General features: G+C 51.8%; 1 protein-coding gene across 1 annotated transcript; it reads right to left on the bottom strand.

The window, feature by feature from the left end:
- Positions 1-8,460: 8,460 nt before the first annotated feature.
- Positions 8,461-9,393, bottom strand: LOC135460701 (olfactory receptor 14A16-like). Its single transcript, XM_064737619.1, has one exon. It carries the CDS (start codon positions 9,391-9,393, stop codon positions 8,461-8,463), a length of 933 nt encoding a protein of 310 aa, XP_064593689.1.
- Between the last annotated feature and the right edge of the window lie 7,857 nt (positions 9,394-17,250).

Below are 17,250 nucleotides of genomic sequence, written 5' to 3'. Positions count from 1 at the left end.
GGGCTTTGCTGTTGTTTACATCAAACTCAGTCCTTGACAGTGTCTTCACAAAACTTCTCAAGAACTCAAAGTTATATTTAGACTCCAAATTTTCTTGGAGTTTTAATGGCTCCCACTGAGGACCATGACTGCCTGCCTCTGCTTGCCCACACAAAGGCTCCTTCTGGGGGACATGCTGCACTACAGCCCTGCCCTGGCAGGGAAATTCCTTTCTGTTTGGGTCCTGTCTGTTTTCCCTATCTGCCCATTGCCTTAATTCTTTCTTTCTCTGGATGTTCTCTATTATGCCAAAATGATCCACCATCTCTGAAACGTCCCTTCAATCCCTCCTAGATCTCCTCTGCTGTCCTCAGTTTCCACTCCACTCAGCACAGAGCTGCTCTCATTTGGTATTTTCGAGGGTATAATTTACTCAGGCCTGAGCTGTAGTGAGGGATAACTCCCAACCGCACATGGACATGTAATCCTACCAGTGTGCTGTTTATATACAGTCACTAAATGTGAATTACAATTTACCGATTTCCATAAATCACACCCCAAGTTCCCAGATTCCGTCCTTGTTTTCTCTATCCCTGCACCCTTCAGCCAGATGTCTTCATCTTCCCTCCAACCATTCCTGCTGGGAAAGCAGCCCCTGCATGCCTTGTTCCTGTGCTGAAAGTTCACAGGCACAGAAAAAACTGAATTAATTAACCCTTTTGGTATCAGCCCAAGGCTTTGTGTGGACAGGCAGAGGCAGGCAGGAGGCAGAGCTGTCAGCAAAGGAAGGGCCCAGCCAGGTGGGGCAGCCGGGGGATGCCGACAGCCTGCAGGGACAGAGGCGCAGGGCAGGGACACCGTGGGACAGCCTGGGCTGCACAGGGCACAGGGATGGGCAGCAGCTGCAAGACAGCCCTGCCAGAGCCAACTTGGGCAGCACTTTGGCCATGGCTGCTGGCCCTGGGCCTGAGGCCGCGAGGGGACAAGTGACCCTTGCAGGGCTGGGGCCTCATTGCCTCCTTGTCCCTGCTCAGCAGCCTGGCAGGGGCCGCCCCATGCTCCTGCCCTTGCCATTGCACATCCCCACATGCCAGTGCCCATCCCGGGAAGAGCCCTGAGCAAGGAGGGAGGGACAGGATCTGCCTGGCCAGGGGCTGGGGCTCAGGCCTTGGCCCTTTGCATTCCTGAAACACATCCAGCTTTGCTCCACACCAGAGACACCTTGGCCTTGTTTGTCCCCAGCTGTCATCACTGCCTCCAGTGTTCTGCTCTAACTGGAACCTGGGGACAGTTTCCCAGTGGTGTCCCTCAGGGGGAGCCATTAAAACTTCAAGAAAATTTGGAGTTTAAATTTAACTTTGTGTTATTGACTCTCAAAGACTGACTCTGATGTAAACAACGGCAAAGCCCTGAGAGTGTCATTAAAGTTTTCCTAGTCCAGTTATGGAGAAAGATTTCAAAGAGCAGTAATAAAATATACATTCCTTTTTTAAAGGGTGTCTTTGATTAAATTTCTCTTTAGAGCAGAGGTGATTGCAGCATTCTGTGATTGATATTGACCCAGGGTCTCTCCTCAGCAGCTCTGGCCTGCTCACAGAAGCTGTGCCTGAAGCTCTGACCCAGTGTGGACAACCTTGCTCCACATTGCCCAGCCCCATCCTGTCTGTCCTCACTGCCCTGGGCCCTGCTGTGCTTGCAGAGCTGGCTGCACTCAGCCTAAGAGGGGTTTTCCCTTTTTGGGGTTTTTGCAGGAATCTCAAACTGCTGAGTTTCCCCAGTGCAAACAGACACACTGCTCAGGTGGGTGCCAGTCCCAGGGGCCACCAAAGCCACTGCAGAGCTGCCCTGGGCCAGCTGTGAGGGTGGAACATCAGCCCAAGCTGCACTGGGCCCCTGCAAGGGGCTGTGGCCATGGGCACTGCACTGACCCCACTGCTGGGTTTGGCTGCCACGGCCACCGTGAGAAATGAAACTGTCCTTGGAAACACTGCGGAGGACTGGGACATACTGGGAACACTGGGAATGCTGTGGGAGACACTGGGACATACTGGGGACAATGGGGCCATTGCGGGGAAGACTGGGGACACTGGGGTATCCTGTGGATGATATTGGGGGGGAACTGGGAGGGACTGGGCTGTACTGGGAGGGACAGGAGGGGCACTGGGGTTGTACTGGGTTCTACTTGGGATGAACTGGGCTGTAATGGGGTTGTGTTGGTCTGTACTGGGGAAGAACTGGGCTCTACTGGGAGCGACTGGAGAAGTTGAATGGGCTGTTCCCGTCTCCACCGCATCCCATTTGCCGAGACTCCCGCCCATCACCGCCCAAAGCCAATCAGCGCCTGGTTTAGGACCTCGGAAGCGGTGTCTGATATTGGCCCCATTTTTTTTTTTTTTGCCTGCAACTCCCGTCATGCCCCGCGGCCCCATTGAGCCCCTTTGGAGCCGGGACTACAACGCCCGTCATGCCCTGCGCTCCACAGAACCCCGGGACCCGCCACTGCTTTGTCCGTTCATTAAGTGTCCGCCAGACCCTCCAGGATCCCTCAATGCCCCCTCAGCGCCCATTCGGGAGCCCCCAAAAGCGTCCCCGGATACCCTGAGTGCTCCCGACCCCACAGATGCCCGGTACAGCCACTTCTGGGAATTCATCTCCTCTCCCCCGCCGCGGCCCAGAGCCTCTCAGAACAGTCCCGTGTATAAAATTCCTGTCGAGCCCCCCGCCCTAAAGAGCCCGGTTAGAGTTCCCGGAGCTCCCCGCAAGTGCTCCCGAACAGTTTATGTTTACCCGAGGATCTCAAGTCACGGCTCGGACGCAGAAGTGTCCGCCAGGACCCTTCCCGGACCCCCAAACCAAGGGCTGGAGCCACTTCCGGGACTACGGCTCCCATCATGCTCCGCGGCGCATGTCCAGTGCTGTTCCAGCCGGGACTTCATCTCCCGTCATGCCCTGCGCCTTTACTGAGAGCCATTTCATCTGCGCCTCAAACTCCCATGATGCTCCGCGGCCCTGTTAAACTTCATTAGACCTGCGCCTACAACTCCCATCAATTTTCACGCCGCTGAAAGCCCCATCAGAGCCCCCCAAGGGCCATCCCGGAACCCGAAGGGCCCCAAATTCCCCTCCCTGACCTCCAAGGGCCCCCTTGGACCCCCGAGTGCTGCCCCGGACCCCGAACTATCCCTCAGAATCCCTGAGTGCCCCTCCAAGTGCCCGCCTGGCTCCCCTAAGTGTCCTCCAGACCCTAAGTTCTCTCTGAATTCCCTCCCCAGACCCAAAACTGCCATAAACGTGCCCCAGAAAGTTCTCCATGGACCCCGAAGTGGCCCCTTTTACCCTTTCTGTGAAAATGAAAAAAAGTTTACAAAAGGATTGGAAATAGGACTAATTACCATAAAGATAGAGAAATCAATAGCACACTGGTTAATGAATTGATGAAGGGAATTGTGTTACTTAAAACCAATGACCAATAAATTTTTTGCTTGCTAAAAAAGTATGGATTTTTTAATATAAAAATTAAAATTTGGTAATACAAATATAGAATAACACTATTATAAACAAGAAAAAATAGTTATCCTTTATTAATTCATTACATTTCATTTTATGTGAAAATGCATAAATTTTTTATGCTTTGGGATGTCATTCTGTAGGACACGGTCCAAAGATCCCTCATCTGCCTCAAGGCCACAGTCAAGGACAGAGATTGAAGCGCTCCCCAAGGACTGAGACTGAGACCCTTCAAATTCTAACCCAGGGGTGCTGGCCTGACTGGAGCGGGATGTCTGCCATGGGAAGCGGGATGTTTCCCATAGGAACCAGTCCTGAAACAATGGGCCCCGCTCACTGCTGGCACCGGTTTGTGCTGTTCAGACCTGGACTGTCTGTGCCTGTTCCCAATGGATTTATTCTCCACTGTTCCCTCCATATGCCATCCTGCTCCCTCCCGGCGGTAGATTATAAAAGAGCCCTGAGTTAACCAAAGACTTTGAGATTCTCTCCGACGTGACCAGATGGATCTGTTGGCCAGACCACGAGGATTTCATCTCCCTGTTGGTAGCTATTTCCCCAACCCAACCCTCCTTTCTCTCTCTCTCTGCCCTTTATCGCCTTTCTAATCCTTCTGTTACATTTGCTATGGGCATGCAATAAAAGGTGCATTTGTTTTGATTGAAAGTCCCCTGCTGTGTGTCTTTAGGTATTGGAAAATAATGATAAATAAAGTACACATAGTTCATAGGATAAATCGTAGACACCAGCCCCGGGATGGAGAGTGTGCCTCTGTCTGACCTGCTGAAAAGATCTCAGCAGCCCAGAGACAAAATGTTATAGATAAGAAACAATAAACAACCTTGGAAACCAGAGCCAAAGAATTCAGACTCCTTCTTGGAAACATCAGGCTGGGAAAAAAGGATTCTTGGGGTCATCCCCGACTGCAGGGAACCCAAGATTGGTCTTCTGGGCTGTCTGGGTCAACATCAGAGTCAATCTGGAAGTTTTGCTTTAGCCCATTAAGCCATGGTGCTGGGGTGTTGTCTTTTTCCTGGGTGCCGTCCAACGCTAACCTGGTATTACTCCCTCTAGGGACTGATTCTTTTATCCCTCTGGTCATCAGGGACCTGTAATCTCTCATGTTCCTTCTCCCCTCTTCTTGATTAGGGTCCCAGTCAGCCTCCATTAAAGGCATTTTTTGGTCACCTGGGGACCCAGGCTCGTTTTCTGGCTCCCAAATTTTCATTCCTGCAGTTCTTATTAATCGAGTCTCTTCTGGGGGAAATAGGATGTTAAAGATGGAGTTCAATTCTCCCCATGTATAAATATTAGGGCTAAAGATGGATCAATTTGATTTGCAATTCCTACTGGGTCTTCCACTAAATTTCACAATTCTTTCTTAAAGTTTCCAACTTTGGACGCAGTCAAGGGAGCGTTTACAAATCCAATCTCACTGGCCACCCCACCCATGGGAACTTCTCTGAGGGGGAACAATTTTTCACTTTTGCCACTTTGGACCAGGTGTTACAACATCAGCTGTGGAGGCTGACTGGGTAACTTCACTCTTGGGCATGATATTCTGAGACGTTTTTTGGCTTCTCATTTGTGGTGGGGAGGCAGAGCAGGAACTTGCTGGTGAATAAGGGGTGCATGAGATGGCAGAGGTAAGGGGACAGTAGTGAAGGGTAAAGAGAGTAAGGAGAGGGTGGAGGGGAAGGTGGTGGAGGTATAACTGGGTTAGGAGGTGGTAAAGGAATGACAGCTGGGAGAGGAGGAGGAACTGGCTCCACATAAAGAGGAATTGGAGGAAGGATTTGAGGTACTGCAAGGGTAGGAGGAGGTAGGTGATCAAGGGAGTCCCAGTTTTTGTTAGCCTTCCCAGCCTCTTCTTCTTCTTTTACTTTCCTAGCTTGCTTTCCCTCTTTTCATTTATAGACTCTTGTATTTTCTTCCTCTGGGGTGTACTTTAGCCAACAGGTGACGTTCTGTATGTGATGGGCCTTTTGCAGGAACTTGGGGTAAAAAAGGAAGGTGCATCACCTTTGGACAGAGAGGCAGGTAACTCAGGAAATGTTTAAGGATGTTGTTACGTCATACAGAAAGAAAATTAGAGAGGTGAAAGCTTAAGGCTTAACCAGGCCACTTCTGTGAAGGATAATAAAAATGTTTCTATAAATACATCAATGGCAAAAGGAGGTACAAGAACAATCTCCATTCATTATTGGGGGAGATGTGGTTACCAAATATGAGGGAAAGGCTGATGTACCTAACCCCTTCTTTGCCTCAGTTTTCAAGAATAAGACAGGTTGTCCTTGGGACAAGTGTTCTGCTGAGCTGCTGGATGGGCACAGGGAGCAGAACAGCCCCTGTATTTCAGGAGGAAGCAGTTGGGGACCTGCTGAGCCACTCAGATTCTCACAGGTGCATGGGATTGGATGGGATCCATGCTAGGGGGATGAGGGAGCTGTGGATGAGCTCCCCAAGCTGCTCTCCATCATTTACCATCAGTGCTGGCTCAGCAGGGAGGTCCCAGAGGACTGGAGGTGCCAGTGTGAGCCCAACCCCAAGCAGGGCTGGAAGGAGGAGCTGGGAAACTCCAGGCCTGTCAGCCTGAGCTGGGTGCCTGGTAAGGTTCTGGAACAGATCACCTTGAGTGCCATCACAGGGCACCCACAGGATGGCCGAGGGATCAGAGCCAGCCAGTGTGGATTTCAGTATCTGCATTGATGATCTGCATGAGGGGACTGAGTCCAGCATCAGCAAATTTGCAGATGACACCAAGCTGGGTGTGAGTGTGGATCTGCTGGAGGGTAGGAGGGCTCTGCAGAGGACCCTGGACAGGCTGGATCCAGGGCCCAAATCCAACAAGGTGAGGTTGAACAAGTCCAAGTGCTGGGTCCTGCACTTTGGCCACAACAACCCCTGCAGCTCTACAGGCTGGGGACAGAGTGGCTGGACAGCAGCCAGGCAGAAAGGGACCTGCAGGGACTGATGGACAGCAGGCTGGACATGAGGCAGCAGTGTGCCCAGCTGGGCAAGGAGGCCAATGGCTCCTGGCCTGGATCAGGAATGGTGTGGCCAGCAGGAGCAGGGCAGGGATTCTTCCCCTGTGCTCAGCACTGGTTGGGCAGCACCTCGAGTGCTGTGTCCAGTCCTGGGCCCCCAATTTAGGAAGAACATGGAGAGGCTGGAGTGTGTCCAGAGAAGGGCAACAAGGCTGGGGAGGGGCCTGCAGCAGAAGTGCTGTGAGGAGAGGCTGAGGGAGCTGGGGTTGTTTGTCCTGGAGAAGAGGAAGCTCAGGGGAGACAAGGCGGTGACAGGGCACAGGCTGGACTTGATGACTTCCAAGGCCTTATCCACCCTTGCTGATTCTGGGACTCTCTGAAACCACCCTTGGAGCAGTTGCAGGAGGAGCCCTGGGCCTCCTCTTCAGAAGCTCCAGCAGCCCAGGTCCCTCAGCATCTCCTGCCAGCCCCAAAGCCCATCCTGTCAGTCCTGCAGAGCCTCTGCAGCTCCTCCTCACTGCCCAGAACAGGGAGCCCCAGAGCCAGACACAGCAGCCCAGATGTGCCCCCCTGGCCTGGGGTGCCTCTGGCAAGGGAGCGGCACCAGGCACTGCAGGAGCCTGCAGACAATTCCTGCAGCACTTGTAGGATGATCCTGCTGCCCAAGGGACGTTCCCATGGTGCCAAGTCAGGAACTGCAATGGGGAGTGGGGCCAGAGAGGAAAGGGCATGCAGGGATAAGCTGTTTGCAGGGCAGGGAACAAGGGTGGGCAAAAGGGAGAAATCTGTATCAGGAAGAGGAAAGAAAGCAAAGGTGAAGGGAAGGAAATGCTCAGGGCAATTTGGGGGTGGCTGCCAGGCAGCCCTGGCTCTGAGCAACAGCGTCTGCAGTGGCACAGGAAACTCCCAGCTGATGGGAACAAACTTTCTGGCTGACTGCAGAGGCCAGGACAAAGCTGAGTGGTTTCCCTGGTGTCCCCCAGCCCTTGCTGGCCCCAGGGGCTGATGGCATTTGTGCTCCCTCAGGTTCATGTCCCCACACCAACAGCATGGGGGTGCTCCCCTGCTGTGTGCAATGCAAACAGGGGCTGCTGAGCCAGTGCTGCCGTGTCTGTGCCTGCAAGGATGGGGCACCTGTGTGAGCTGGGGGAGAGGCCAGGGCTGCAGAGGGGGGATGTTGTTGGCAGCTCCATCAGGACGCTCTGGGACGCTGCCCTGGGCTGTGCAGTGCACTGGGGATGGATCAGCCCCTGCTCTGCTGCTCCTTCCCATCTCCCCCAGAGCCCTTGCAGAGCCCCAGCCATGCTGTTTGCCCCCAGCCTGCCCACGGCCAGCCTGGGGCTGCTCACGGGGCTTTTCTGTGCTGAGCATTGGCCTGGGTGTGTTCTTGAGAGAGCCTGGGCAAGGAGCCTGGAGCCCCCAGGCCCTGGCCTGAGGCGTCAGCGCTGCCCCAGCAGTGCCCATGGCCTGTCCCTGCTGCAGCCCTGGCACTGCCACCCCCAGGGCTGTGCCCGGCCCCGAGAGCACTCAGGCCCTGCAGCAACACCAGGGCCACCAGGGCAGCGGGGCAGGGCCACGGCAGCAGCACTGGCAACACCAAGTGCTGCTGCTGCTGGGCACAGCTGCTGGGCCAGCCCTGATCTGCCCCCAGCTCTGCACACAGACATTGCTGCTGCAGCTCCAGAAAAGGCAAAAAAAGGGGATCTCTGGTGAAAACTCTGCTGGGAGATCCTTCATTTCATTTAAAGCAACCGAGAGCACAGCCCCTCATTGACACAGTCTGTGAGCTACACCAAATTTGGAGGTAAACAAAATGAAATGAAGCACAAATAATGTCTTTTCTTTGTGGACAGTATTAAAAAACTAAAACAAAGGAAAGAAAAAAACAAAGAAAAGACCAAATCAAGCAACAACTATCAAAGATAAGTTTTATTACAAGTGATAGATAAGTTTTATTACAAGTAATATGCAGAAACTAGCTAGCAGTTTAATGTTTCTGAAACCATCTACTAATCAGTCTCCACACTGCAGCCTTGAGCTCCTGGTTCCTCAGGCTGTAGATGAGGGGGTTCAGGGCTGGAGGCACCACAGAGTACAGAACTGACAGGGCCAGATCCAGGGATGGGGAGGAGATAGAAAGGGGCTTCAAGTAGGCAAAAAAGGCAGTGCTTAAAAAGAGAGAGACCACGGCCAGGTGAGGGAGGCAGGTGGAAAAGGCTTTGTGCTGTCCCTGCTCCGAGGGGATCCTTAGCACAGCCTTGAAGATCTGCACATAGGAGAAAACAATGAACACAAAACAACCAAAACCTAAGGATGCACCAACCACAAGGAGCCCATGTTCCCTGAGTTTGGAGTGTGAGCAGGAGAGCTTGAGGATCTGTGGGATTTCACAGAAGAACTGGTCCAGGGCATTGCCATGGCACAGGGGCAGGGAAAATGTATTGGCTGTGTGCATGAGAGCATAGACAAAGGCACTGGCCCAGGCAGCTGCTGCCATGTGGGCACAAGCTCTGCTGCCCAGGAGGGTCCCGTAGTGCAGGGGTTTGCAGATGGACACGTAGCGGTCGTAGCACATGACGGTCAGGAGGGAAAATTCTGTTGCAAGGAAGAAGATAAAGAAAAACACCTGTGCAGCACATCCTGAGTAGGAGATGTCCCTGGTGTCCCAGAGGGAATTGTGCATGGCTTTGGGGACAGTGGTGCAGATGGAGCCCAGGTCGCTGAGGGCCAGGTTGAGCAGGAAGAAGAACATGGGCGTGTGCAGGTGGTGGCCGCAGGCTACGGCGCTGATGATGAGGCCGTTGCCCAGGAGGGCAGCCAGGGAGATGCCCAGCAAGAGGCAGAAGTGCAGGAGCTGCAGCTGCCGCGTGTCTGCCAATGCCAGCAGGAGGAAGTGCCTGATGGAGCTGCTGTTGGACATTCCTTCACTCTGGTCATGGTGGACTGTTGAAAGAAGACATTGACAAGCTCTTTGACTCAATCTTATGGAGTTATTTTAGGAATTCCCTCAAAACTACTTCGCTACCTGTGGGGGAATTTCACAGAACAATTTCATTTTTGAGCTTGGGTTTGTGCTGCTGAGTTCCTGCCTCATCTCAGCATTGCTCTCTGCTTGAACCTCGGGGAAGCCCAGAGGGAAAACAGGGCTCCCCGTGCCCCAGGGCACTCAGGCCTGCTGCTCCCCATGCAGATGCCCTTTGCCCATTACACCTCCCTCTAGTTCAGGGTGATTGAACATAAAATGTGCTTGAAAAATAAAGCGGAGTTTTTAAAGACTCCAGTAAGAAGTATAGTTTCCCTAAGCCCTTCTCTCTGTCCCTGTGCAGCTAGACAGGGAGGGATGCCAAGGGTTGGTCTGGCTCTCTGCTGCCTGGAGTTGTGCCTACTGGGAGCTGTTTCTCTCTATCCAAGCCTTGTCCCTGCCAGTGCTGCCAGAGCCCAGCCCAGCCCTGGGGTCCCAGCTCTGCCCTGCAGACCCCTCCCAGCACAGGGCACTGCCCAGGGGCATCTCCCTGGCAGCAGGGCCTTAAGGGCAGGCCAGACAAACAGAGATGCTGCAAGCCAAGGTGCTGCTGCTGCTGTCTGTAGGGAGAGGAGGCTGAGGAGGCACTTTCTGAGGGAGATCTGAGGCCCATCTGCTGATGCCCAGGGTGACAGTGCAGGAGTCTCAGTGACACAGCCAAAGCTGACAGCCCCTTTCCCTTCCCTTTAGGAGAAAGCTGAGAGCAGCCCTGGCCATGCAGCACCATCTCCAGAGCAGGAGGAATCTGCCCTGATGGGGGTGGCTCCTTCCACCTCCAACTTCTCCCCTGCAGTGTCCATGGGGAGCTGCCAGGCAGGCTGAGAGCTGCCCCTGGCAGGTGGCACATGGCCTGGGCTGGCCAAGAGCCCTGAGGGCTGCAGGAGCTGCTCTGCAGGACAGCCCTGGGCAGCCCTGGCTGCAGCCCCAGCTTCAGCCCCTGCAGCCGTCCCTGGCAGCAGGAGCCGTCCTGCCCTGTCCCTCTGACGGTGCCCAGGGCAGCTCCACTCTGCAGCACATCCTCCCCCTCCTCCATCCTCCTCCTGCTCCTCCTCCTGTGCCAGAGAGAAACTGGGAGAGTCCTCCTGACACATCCCCCAGGCTGTGGGGTGTGCTGGCTTCAGGAGATCCCTCCAGGAGCACGGGGGACATTGCCCTGCACCCACACACTCACCATGCACAGGGCTGTGAAGATCTTTCCCCAAGTGAAGTCTCAGCTCCATGTCATCTCAATCCGATTGCCTTCAGCCTGTCTCTGCCTGGCTCCTGTCCCCTCAGTGCCTGCAGGCAGAGCCCTCAGCCCTGCTGGGCTGGGAGAGGAGCTGGCCCTGGGAAGAGCTGTTCCTTTAAAGCTCAGCAGCACAGACACAGCACAAGGAATTTAATGAGCCTCTCGGGACTTTGGTGTTGTTTCCATCAGACTCAGTCCCTGAGAGAGTGTTCAGAAAACTTCTCAAGAACTGAAATTTAAATTTAGACTCCAAAGTTTATGAAGTTTAAATGGGTTCCACTGAGGGACAAGACGGAGAAAGTGTCCCCAGGTTCCAGTTAGAGCAGAACACTCTAGGCAGTGATTTGATTTATTAAAAAAAATATGTCTATTGATCCAGTACCGATATCCAACTGTGAAGGAGAAAGACTCTCTAACAGTTTTAGTGTATGTTTATTGCGATACCAAGCTGCATGCAGGACAGCTGCCAAATACACACTGCAATTTACAGGTGATTACAGAGTCCATTTATCTTTACAAGTATTGAATTCTCAGAATACAAATGCATAATGTCCTAGGATGACATTATGATGCTTGTATCCCCATTCATGTGTTCTGTTAATGCTGGGTATTTCGTTCTGTACCTTTAAGACTAGCTCTGAAGAGTGAAAGTTTTCTTTTGGTTTTATTATCAGCCTGGCGGGTCATAGAGAATGCAGCTTTTGCTTTTGCTGCTTTTGCTTTTCGCTTTGCTCTCTCTCTGGGTCTTGCTTGCTTCGCTACTGCTTGCTTTTGCTCATTAGCTAATTTAGCTAAACAGTCCAATTTCTTCTTGGACTGTTTCTCCTTTCTATTTTTTTTTTTACCATTTCAAACCTGCTCTGGACTAGGACTTGGGCAACACTGAGAGTTTGCACCTTTTGGCTGCAGCAGCTGCCCCAGCGCCAGAGGGACTGAGAACAGAGCGACCACCCCCAAGACAGACTTTCTGAATTTGTCATCTTTTTCAGCGTGGTGTCATCTGGTATTGTTCATTTTGTGTGCTGGGGAGTGCTGTGCCTGTTAAATAAACAGGTTCTTTCCACTTCTCTCCGAGGAATTCTTCCTGAACCGATTGGGGGGAGGGGCCACGAGGGTTTGTTTTTCTGGAGGGCCCAGATTCTCTACCAAATTTGCCCTTAACCAGGACAAAATCTTGGCGCCCAATGCATGGCTCAAGAATGAGTGGAAAAACCCTGTTTTGAGTGCATTTTAGTTACCATTACTCTGTGTTCGTTTAAATCAGCTAATAGCCATCCTTTTTGAATTCATAATGTCTCTTGGCATGAAGGCTTGCATGCATTTCTAGTCCCTAGGGTTTTTTGAGACCTTAATTCCTCTATGGTCCCTAGATTTATTTTCTTATCCAGATATAGCTTTAGTATTGTCCCTAATACGTAGTTTTTATATTAGAGGGGCAGTGACCAGAATAGCTATTCTGCTGGGCTTGGTGGCAATGATTTGTAAGAATTATATAAACATGCTGGGGTCTGCTCCGGGTATGAATAGCTCATGGCTATGGTTATGCATCCAGTTTGTTAGAGGAGGAGCAGCAGGGGATGAGATTTTTCAGCCTTTGCTTTTCTCCTTCTCCTATGAATCCATTGCATCACCAGTGAAGGATGTTCAGTTTCCCCTCAATGTTAAAGAAACAATCTTTCTGGTATTTAATCTGGTAACCTTCCTCTATACAGCCTGCTGCTTCTCTAGAATGTGGGCTGAGATTTGTAAATGGGCTGATGAGACCCCTGACTCAGGAGTAGACCCCGGTGTGGAAAATCCTAAGTGGTGTGGGAAATGGGAGGATATGGGCCAAATCCTGAAGGAATTCTCTGACCCTATGGTCTGGGATTTTCCCCATGAACAAATTCAGAACCCAGCTGAGGTGGGGAAATATCTGAAAGAGAAGTACCAGGATGAGCCTAAGGAGAGGAAGGTCATTGCAGTGAGCTGGGCCCTGGCATATGCTTATCGCACACTGCTAGATCCTGTCGGGCAGCAGACAGAGGCAGGGGGGCAGGGAGATAAATCAGCAACTGTCCTGGTGACTCAGGCTGCAGCCAACAGCCCAGGCTCGAAGCCAGCAGCCAAACAAGATAGTGAGCCTAAGACAGCAGCTAAACCAATGGCTGTTGCTACCAGTACTAGAAGTGGGAAATACATCTAAAAAACTAATCGACCAGTGGATGATGATGGTGGTGGTACAGGAGAAGGAACTGCGATGCCTCCTGACATAAAATCAGGAGTCAAAGCAGCAGGTGCAAGATCAGATGCAAATATTGAGTCCTTTTCCCTGAAGGACCTTCGTGTCTTACAGAAGGATAACACCCAACGACCTGATGAATCCATAATTAGTTGGTTAGTCCATCTCTGGGATGCTGCAGGCGAGGCTACAATTCTGGATGGCACTGAAGTCAGGCATTTGGGATCCCTGTCACAGGATCCTGTTATCGACCAAGAAATAATGAGGGGGGCTAATCCACACAGCCTCTGGGCACGGGTCTTGGACAGTGTTGCACAAAGATACCTGTGTGCAGATGATCTTTATATGCAACAAACTCAGTGGAAGACCATAGAGCAAGGGATCCAACGTCTGAGAGAAATGGCAGTGGCAGAGATTATCTTCTCAGATGATGTAACAACTAGGAACCCAGACTTAGTACCATGCACGTCTGTGATGTGGTGAAAACTTGTACGACTTGGGCTACATGAATATGCCTCTGCCTTAGCCATAATGAAGAGGAATGAGAGGGGTGAGACTGTGCTTGACATGGCAAGGAAGCTCCGAGCATATGCAGATGCTGTACATGGGCTGACACATGCCAGAATCGCAGCAGTAGAAACACGTCTGCAGAACTTAGAGGATAAGATAGAGGAGAACCATAAGAAGCTTAGAGAGGAGATTAAAGAAGACCTTCTCCAAATTTCAGCAGTACAGATCCGAGGTTCCGGTATCCAAGGCAGACGTTTCCCAGATGGTGAGAGAAGATACACCCCACGAGCTGAGCTGTGGTTCTACCTGCGTGATTGTGGAGAAAACATGAGAAAGTGAGATAGGAAACCTACTGTTGTTCTGGCATGACAGGTGCGTGAACTGAAGGAAGCCACCAGGAGGAAAGCAGCTCCAGTTGCCCGTAGCCGAACAGCCAGGTATGATGATGATGACATGTCTGATCCCCTCGAAGGAATATCCAAAACATATGCCCAGGGAAAGAAGCATAACCAGGCGAAAAGGGGCCCTACCTCTAGCCAGGTAGAGGCCAGGGAAAATCGTGTCTTCTGGTCTGTGTGGATTCGTTGGCCTGGCACATCGGAACCACAAGAGTATAAAGCTTTGGTTGATACTGGTGCTCAGTGTAGATTAATCCTATAAAGACACAAGGGGACAGAGTCTGTTTCTATTGCTGGTGTGACAGGAGGATCCCAGGATTTCACTTTGGTGGAAGCTGATGTGAGCCTAATGGGAAATGAGTGGAAGAAGCATCCTATTGTGACTGGCCCAGAGGCCCCATGTATTTTGGGCATAGACTACCTTCGAAGTGGGTACTTCAAAGACCCAAAAGGACTCAGATGGGCATTTGGAATAGCTGCTGTAGAGACAGAGGGCATCCAACAATTGAACACCTTGCCTGGGTTGTCTGAGAATCCATCTGCAGTAGGATGCCTGACGGGAGAAGAGCAACGAGTGCCAATTGCCACTTCCACAGTGCATCAACGGCAGTACAGAACCACTCGAGATGCTGTGATCCCCATCCATAGGATGATCCGAGAGCTGGAGAGCCAAGGGGTTGTCAGCAAGACCCACTCACCCTTCAACAGCCCCATTTGGCCTGTGCGAAAATCTGAAGGAGAATGGAGATTGACTGTGGACTATCGTGCATTGAATGAAGTGACTCCACCACTGAGTGCTGCCGTGCCAGACATATTAGAGCTCCAGTATGAGCTTGAGTCCAAGGCAGCAAGGTGGTACGCCACTATAGACATAGCCAATGCATTTTTCTCCATTCCTCTGGCAGCAGAATGCAGGCCTCAGTTTGCCTTCACATGGAGGGGAGTGCAGTACACCTGGAACCGATTGCCCCAGGGGTGGAAGCACAGCCCCACCGTCTGCCAGGGACTGATCCAGACTGCACTGGAAAAGGGTGAGGCTCCAGAACATCTGCAGTATATTGATGACATCATTGTGTGGGGGAACACAGCTGCAGAAGTGTTCGAGAAAGGGAAGGAAATCATCCAGATCCTCCTGGGAGCTGGTTTTGCCATTAAAAAGAGCAAAGTAAAGGGACCAGCTCGTGAGATTCAATTCCTGGGAGTGAAGAGGCAAGATGGACGGCGTCAGATTCCTACAGATGTCATCAACAAGATCACAGCAATGTCTCCACCCACCAATAAGAAAGAGACACAAGCTTTCCTGGGTGCAATAGGTTTTTGGAGGATGCATATTCCTGAGTACAGTCAGATCGTGAGCCCTCTCTACCTGGTCACCCGCAAGAAGAACAATTTCCAGTGGGGCCCTGAGCAGCAACAGGCCTTTGTCCAGATCAAGCAGGAGATTGCTCATGCAGTAGCCCTTGGCCCAGTCAGGACAGGACCAGAGGTGAAGAATGTGCTCTACTCTGCAGCTGGGAACCATGGCTTGTCCTGGAGCCTTTGGCAGAAGGTGCCTAGGGAGACTCAAGGCTGAGGACTGGGATTTTGGAGTTGAAGCTACAGAGGGTCTGAAGCCAACTATACTCCAACAGAGAAAGAAATCTTGGCTGCTTTTGAAGGAGTCCAAGCCGCCTCAGAGGTGATTGGTACAGAAGCACAACTCCTCCTGGCACCCTGACTACCAGTGCTGGGGTGGATGTTCAGAGGCAAGGTTCCTCCACTCACCATGCCACCAGTGCCACATGGAGCAAGTGGATTGCTGTTATCACTCAGCACACCTGTACAGGTAAACAGAATCACCCCAGGATTTTGGAGGTAATTACAAATTGGCCCGAAGGTGAGAATTTTGGTGTCACAGATGAAGAGGAACAAGAACCAGTGACACATGCTGAAGAGGCTTCTCCCTATAACCAACTGCCCCCAGAGGAAACACGCTACGCTCTTTTCACTGACGGTTCCTGTCGCATCGTAGGGATGAACCGGAAGTGGAAAGCAGCCGTATGGAGCCCCAAATGACAGGTTGCACAAGCTACCGAAGGAGAAGGTTGATCAAGCCAACTTGCTGAACTCAAAGCTGTTCAACTGGCCCTAGACATTGCTGAGAGAGAGAAGTGGCCAAAGCTCTACCTCTACACTGATTCATGGATGGTAGCCAATGCTCTGAGGGGATGGCTGGAGAGGTGGAAAAAGGCTAACTGGGAGTGTAGAGGGAAACCAATTTGGGCTGCTGGTGAGTGGAAAAACATTGCTACCAGGGTAGGGAGGCTACCTGTGAAAGTCCGCCATGTAGATGCCCATGTACCCAAGAGTAGGGCCACCGAGGAACACCAAAACAATGAGTAGGTAGACCAAGCTGCAAAGATAGGGGTGTCCAAAATAGACCTAGATTGGGAACATAAGGGAGAGTTATTCCTAGCTCGATGGGCCCATGATGCCTCAGGCCACCAGGGCAGAGATGCCACCTATAAGTGGGCACGAGACCGAGGGGTGGATCTAACCATGGACAGTATTTCTCAGGTTATCCATGACTGTGATACGTGTGCTGCCATCAAGCAGGCCAAGCGAGTGAAGCCCCTCTGGTACGGTGGGCGGTGGTCCAAGTACAAGTATGGGGAGGCCTGGCAGATTGACTACATCACACTGCCCCAGACATGCCAGGGCAAGCGCTACGTGCTGACCATGGTGGAAGCCACCACTGGATGGTTGGAAACCTACCCTGTGTCTCATGCTACAGCCCGGAACACCATCCTGGGCCTGGAAAAGCAAGTTCTGTGGAGACATGGCACCCCTGAGAGGATCGAGTCAGACAATGGGACTCATTTCAAGAACAGCCTTATCAACACCTGGGCTAGGGAACATGGCATTGAGTGGGTGTACCATATTCCCTACCATGCACCAGCTGCAGGGAAAGTGGAGAGGTACAATGGACTACTAAAAACCCAGTTGAAAGCTTTGGGTGGGGGATCTTTCAAGAATTGGGAGCAGCATCTGGCAAAAGCCACCTGGTTAGTTAACACCCGAGGTTCCACCAACCGAGCAGGTCCTGCCCAGTCTGAGTCCCTGAATGTAATAGAAGGAGACAAAGTCCCAGTGGTACATATCAGAGGTTTGTTAGGGAAGACTGTGTGGATCAATTCTGCCTCGAGTACAGACAAACCCAGTGGGGTTGTCTTTGCTCAGGGACCAGGTTGCACGTGGTGAATAATGCAAAGAGATGGAACAACAAGATGTGTACCTCAGGGAGATCTGATTGTGGGGTAAGAATGATGTGCAATAGCACTGTTCATTGGATGTTACTGCCATTGTCTGTACATTAAACCATACAGACATGAGATAGAAGGAAATGTGTACGAGTTGAA

Source organism: Zonotrichia leucophrys, unplaced genomic scaffold (genome assembly GCF_028769735.1).
Source record: "Zonotrichia leucophrys gambelii isolate GWCS_2022_RI unplaced genomic scaffold, RI_Zleu_2.0 Scaffold_90_182705, whole genome shotgun sequence".
Lineage (NCBI taxonomy): Eukaryota > Metazoa > Chordata > Aves > Passeriformes > Passerellidae > Zonotrichia > Zonotrichia leucophrys.
The sequence above is the reverse complement of the archived record's forward strand: the minus strand, read 5'-3'. Positions and strand labels throughout refer to the sequence as shown.

Coding starts and splice junctions, on each gene's coding strand:
- LOC135460701 (XM_064737619.1), bottom strand. CDS start 9,393: ATGTCCAACAGCAGCTCCATCAGGCACTTCCTCCTGCTGGCATTGGCA.